The following is a 4,644-nucleotide window of genomic DNA, read 5'->3' on the forward strand; positions in this document are numbered from 1 at the left end:
AATGATAAAAAAAAAATATCTAAAATTAGTACAAAATCATATTTCAAAAGTTACCATTTGTTTGTACAGAATTGTAAAATAAGTTTCTATATCAAATTAGTGTACCTCAAAAAATGATTTGTTATCATATCTAAATAGAAACTATTCGACTAATCAAAAGGACAAATATTTATCCACCCAATTTTTCTTTTTTGGCCAGCCAAATAATAGAAAGTTAAATCGCAGCATTTTTCTTCCTTTTCAAACGGGTTAACCTCATATATACAAGTTTACTCAGCTAGAACTGAATCAGATTCGTTTCTTTAAGAAAAGTCATCGCACCTTAACCAATGACAATCTGCTGCATCAATTACATACCAACAAAAAACGCATCTAACCCTTTTCATTGCTTTTTGCCAAAAGGACATATTCTTTGAATAGCATAGACAAACAAATTCATAATGTTAGCGTTTCCTTTGTTCTACAAGATATTTATATTGTCATACTCATGACAGCATTGTTATCCATCATCATCATTCAGATCAACAAGTATCAAACTAGCAGTGGAATTTCATACGTAACTTACATCGACTCCAGGATCAAATTATTTCATTGCATAATAATTTTTTAGCTATCCAAATGTATTCCTTTTTGCTAGAAAGGTGGGAGGAAACAAGGACATGAAGGTTGGATTGTGATGGTTATCAAGTAACAAAATAAAACCATCAAATGCAGTTTCACCCGACATGCGAAAGACCCCCGCCGCTTTCGGCACGTGTCCTACAAAAGAATGTGTTAGGGGTAAGGAAAGAAGAACAATTATGACAAAGTGAAGCTCATGAAACCATTGCAATGTAAAAAAACATGGAACTTATAGAGAGACGGAAAAAAAGGGGAAGAAAATAAGACTTGGTGCAATGCACAAACACAAGAAAACTATGCTTCATATGGACATTGAAAGCATCATGTGTGCAACATTTATCAATGAGCATTGCAAATTTGCAACCAAGAAATGGATTTCAATATCAAATTGGTGCATCTCTAAACTGACCAAATGAGCCATGTACAATCTTTTACAGGTCATAGCAATTGGATTTGGAATTTTTTAGAAGACTTAAAAAACTAATTGCAGAAGCTATACATATAAACTAAGATCAATGAGCCAATGGAAGACATTTCTAGAGGACAGTTATTTATGATTTGTTAATAGAACAAGACATATCACAAAAAAGAAAGAGTGAGATTAAAAATGCCTAGAGAACTCAACAGTGGTGTAAGCATAGATGAATGTCATGGAAGGATCTAAAAATAAAGTGACGTTATGATGGAGTCAAGAGTTCAGTACTTACTTGTGATCAGAAGGATTTGGCATAAGCTCATAAACAATAGTGGCAACAACATCCCTTTTTAACTATACAATAAAGTGATAAATAATATAAAGTTAATAGTCTGACTAAACCATAAGCAACCAGCAACACTGAATGTTGCAGTAAATAAAGTACCTGAGTAGCTTCGCCTTTAAGGCCAATGTAGTGTATTTTTGTAATGTCACCTCCAAAATTATCAGGAAAGTGCAATGTAATATTTCCCACACTTTGAAATTTAGAATATCTAATCAAAAGGGTCGATGCATTAAAAAAATGTGATGGCAGACACAAAGCACTAGTGCCTCTTAGAGTCTTATTAGTGATAGTATGTGAATGTACAAACTTAATATCACAGGAGTTGAATTTCGTACGTTAAATATTGCCTTAATGAATATTTCACAATATTTTCCGGAAGGGTGTCAGTAGACAAGGCCAACGAGATGGAACAACTAAAATGAGAAATTGGTAAATGATAGTGAATTACCTTGTCTGGTATTCCAATACTCCTTGCATATTCTCAGCCAAATCCCATTCCTTTAAAAATAAAAGTCAGTATTATACAAGCTGTGGTGTTGATTTGTCAATTAATTCTTGAAAAATTGGAAAGAAAATATACCTGAATGGCTTGCATGCTTTGTGCATCTGAAAAGTCGATGCCATCTCGATTGATGAACCTAATTCATGTCGAAGTTATCAGCCTTTTGTGTAGAGAATATTTGAAATAAATATAAATTATTGTAATCGAATATTCAAGTACTGCATTTGCATCTACTGACTGTATAGGCCTATAGGAGATACTAGGAAAATAGATTAAATAAGCCTTGGTCGGTCCAAGCACTAAATGCATTACCTTAACTCTTGATATTTATAAAATAACAGAAAAACAAAGGTTTACTTGTAAAAAAATGCACAGCAAAAAAATTTGTTCATATTCCGCTACGCTATTTAAGAACACTGTATCCAACCAAGAATTTAAGAACTCAATTATACAATATAATTTCCATGAGCATTAAACAGCAGATGGTGGGACAGGATAACAAAGAAGGTGGTTATCTAAAAAGAAATTGTGTCACATGAATAATTCAAATTAATTCCACAGGCAGCACTCTAGGAAAAAATATAGATCACTGTTTTGAGCCAATCATCAATGATAAATGTCATAGAAGGGATATTCAAAACAGTGAACTGATAAAGCAACAACATCCATTTTAAACTTGGTTGATGTCAAAGCCAAGCATAAACCAAAAACTATGAAGAAGCTGGTACTTTCTCTGAACTTAAAACAGAACTATATTCAGGAATTAGTACCAAATTAGCTCGTGAAAAAGATCACCAAATACAATAAAGCTGCTTCAAAACCATAACAACTTACGCTCTCATCTTGGAAGGACTTGTTCCATCAGGTCCACCAACTATTGATATGCTCTTAATCTTGACATCTGAAGTAAATCTATCCCACAAAGAAGCATAAAAGTCATATAAGAATTTGTAAGACCAATGTTTTAAATAAAAATGGAAAATGTGACAATCATTGGGATCACTGTGTTTAGCAGAATGCCAACTAAACAAATATCAAGTTTGGCAGAATAAATAAAAAGCTTTAAAACGAAAAGAAGAAGTATTCGATACCTGTATTAAAAAACAAAGTCACTCACACACATTTATTTCTTCCTATTAAATTAAATAAACATATACATCCATTGAACTGTCTCACGTGAAAATTAACTTAATATATACACTAGAGGTACACTAACTGTTTTACTCAATGTTGTCAAATAACAGCTATATCGCTATAGAATAGTGGAATTTGATCAAAACACTATTTTTCAGCAATACATGATTTAGTACAAAGTGTTGTCAAATAGCGGCTATAGTGCTGTAGCCTAACAGAATTTGAACAAACTGATATTTTCCACAATCTAGATTTGATAACGTTGATGTAAGTATGATGAAAAACTATTTTATACATGTGTTTTAAAACTATGCAATTTAATCCTACAACAAGATTTGGCAACTTCATCATAAGAAATGGGTAACAATTGTGATGCAATGAGACAGTAATTAGAAGATGAAAATAATGATAACTAAGTGGCAGGGTGAAATTAAAGCAACATAGATAGGTTATGTTGAAAATATTACAAACTTGAAATAAAACAACTTACGGAATGAATACAAGTAACTCAGGATCACCCTCATTGCTTTCCAAGTGCTCCTGTTGAAGCAAAAACATGATACATTATTACAGGAAACTGAAATATTCATATAGTAATAAAAGTAAGATTAAAAATAAATTAATAAAAAAGAAGAAGAATGAAGTGGTGAATGTATTAATATATTATAGTACCCCAGAAGAATTCAAACGGTGTTCCCAAGCTTTGAAAACTGATTTAACACTGCCAGGAGTTGCCTCATTCAAAGCAGATATCTGAAACATAATTTTTTGTTTCAATAAAAATATAAAATTAAAGAAAAATGGTTTGATAATGAAAGAGGGGGTTTTGATTGAATTGAACCTTGGAGAGATCGATGTGTTTGTAGAGAGACCAATCAGAGGAACAATCATGGTCTTCACAACTGTGGTCATGCAAACACGCCATCTTCTTCACTTCTCAACCCAATACTCAATTTCTCGATTCTTTTCTTTCTTCTATGCTTTTCCCTTGCCAGTTTTTTTTCTTTTTAAGAATTCGTTTGTTATAGTTTTTCTAAAATAAATAATCAAGTTACGCTTGTTCATAAAAATAAATTATAGTATTAGAATCATCTAGAAATGATTTCAAATGACAAAGTAACTAGAGACTCTTTTGGTTAATTCTTATGAAATTAAATTTAATAACGGATTGATTCGAATAGATAAACACAAATTAATTTCTGATTTTTTAATAGAATTTCTGACAAATAATTTTTAAATTATTGAATATTATATTATTTTCTTTATAATATGTAGTAAATAAATTTTAATTTTAATATTTGGAATTCAAAATAGAAGTAAGTATTAGGAATTAAATTTGCTGAAATAGATAACAAAATATAAAATTGTATTCTTAGATCCACATAGATTTAGACGAGTATAAAACAAACTTAGGTAATGATATAAATTTGAGTGTTTCTATATGATTTGAAGGATCTAACCAAGTGATATTTTCAAACAAAATACTAAATAAAATGGAGAACACAAAGAAGAAAATATGGAGAAGGAATCAAATGGTAGAAATCACCACACTCCACAACAAAGAATGATAAGATCAAGGTAGAATCACCACAAGAGTAGGAAGCTCTTGATAAGATTCAAATTTGG

The 4,644-nt window shown here is 31.1% G+C and overlaps 1 protein-coding gene across 1 annotated transcript; it reads right to left on the bottom strand.

The window, feature by feature from the left end:
• Positions 1 to 354: 354 nt before the first annotated feature.
• LOC101497980 (uncharacterized) lies at positions 355 to 4,083 on the bottom strand. The gene is made up of 9 exons (XM_004485914.4): positions 3,860 to 4,083; positions 3,691 to 3,771; positions 3,509 to 3,558; positions 2,719 to 2,796; positions 1,963 to 2,020; positions 1,831 to 1,880; positions 1,482 to 1,590; positions 1,329 to 1,390; positions 355 to 759 (listed from the first exon to the last, which is right to left on the bottom strand). Exons 1-9 carry the CDS (start codon positions 3,941 to 3,943, stop codon positions 717 to 719), a joined length of 615 nt encoding a protein of 204 aa, XP_004485971.1. The 5' UTR covers positions 3,944 to 4,083; the 3' UTR covers positions 355 to 716.
• Positions 4,084 to 4,644: the final 561 nt, after the last annotated feature.

Source organism: Cicer arietinum, chromosome 1 (genome assembly GCF_000331145.2).
Source record: "Cicer arietinum cultivar CDC Frontier isolate Library 1 chromosome 1, Cicar.CDCFrontier_v2.0, whole genome shotgun sequence".
Taxonomy (NCBI): Eukaryota; Viridiplantae; Streptophyta; class Magnoliopsida; order Fabales; family Fabaceae; genus Cicer; species Cicer arietinum.

What these genes read in the sequence shown, in the direction of transcription:
- LOC101497980 (XM_004485914.4), bottom strand. Translation starts at nt 3,943, where the DNA reads ATGGCGTGTTTGCATGACCACAGTTGTGAAGACCATGATTGTTCCTCT. An exon ending in AGTCCTTCCAAGATGAGAGC is followed by an intron (nt 2,021 to 2,718) that starts GTAAGTTGTTAT and finishes GACATGAATTAG; the next exon opens with GTTCATCAATCGAGATGGCA. An exon ending in GTATTGGAATACCAGACAAG is followed by an intron (nt 1,591 to 1,830) that starts GTAATTCACTAT and finishes CCTTTTGATTAG; the next exon opens with ATATTCTAAATTTCAAAGTG.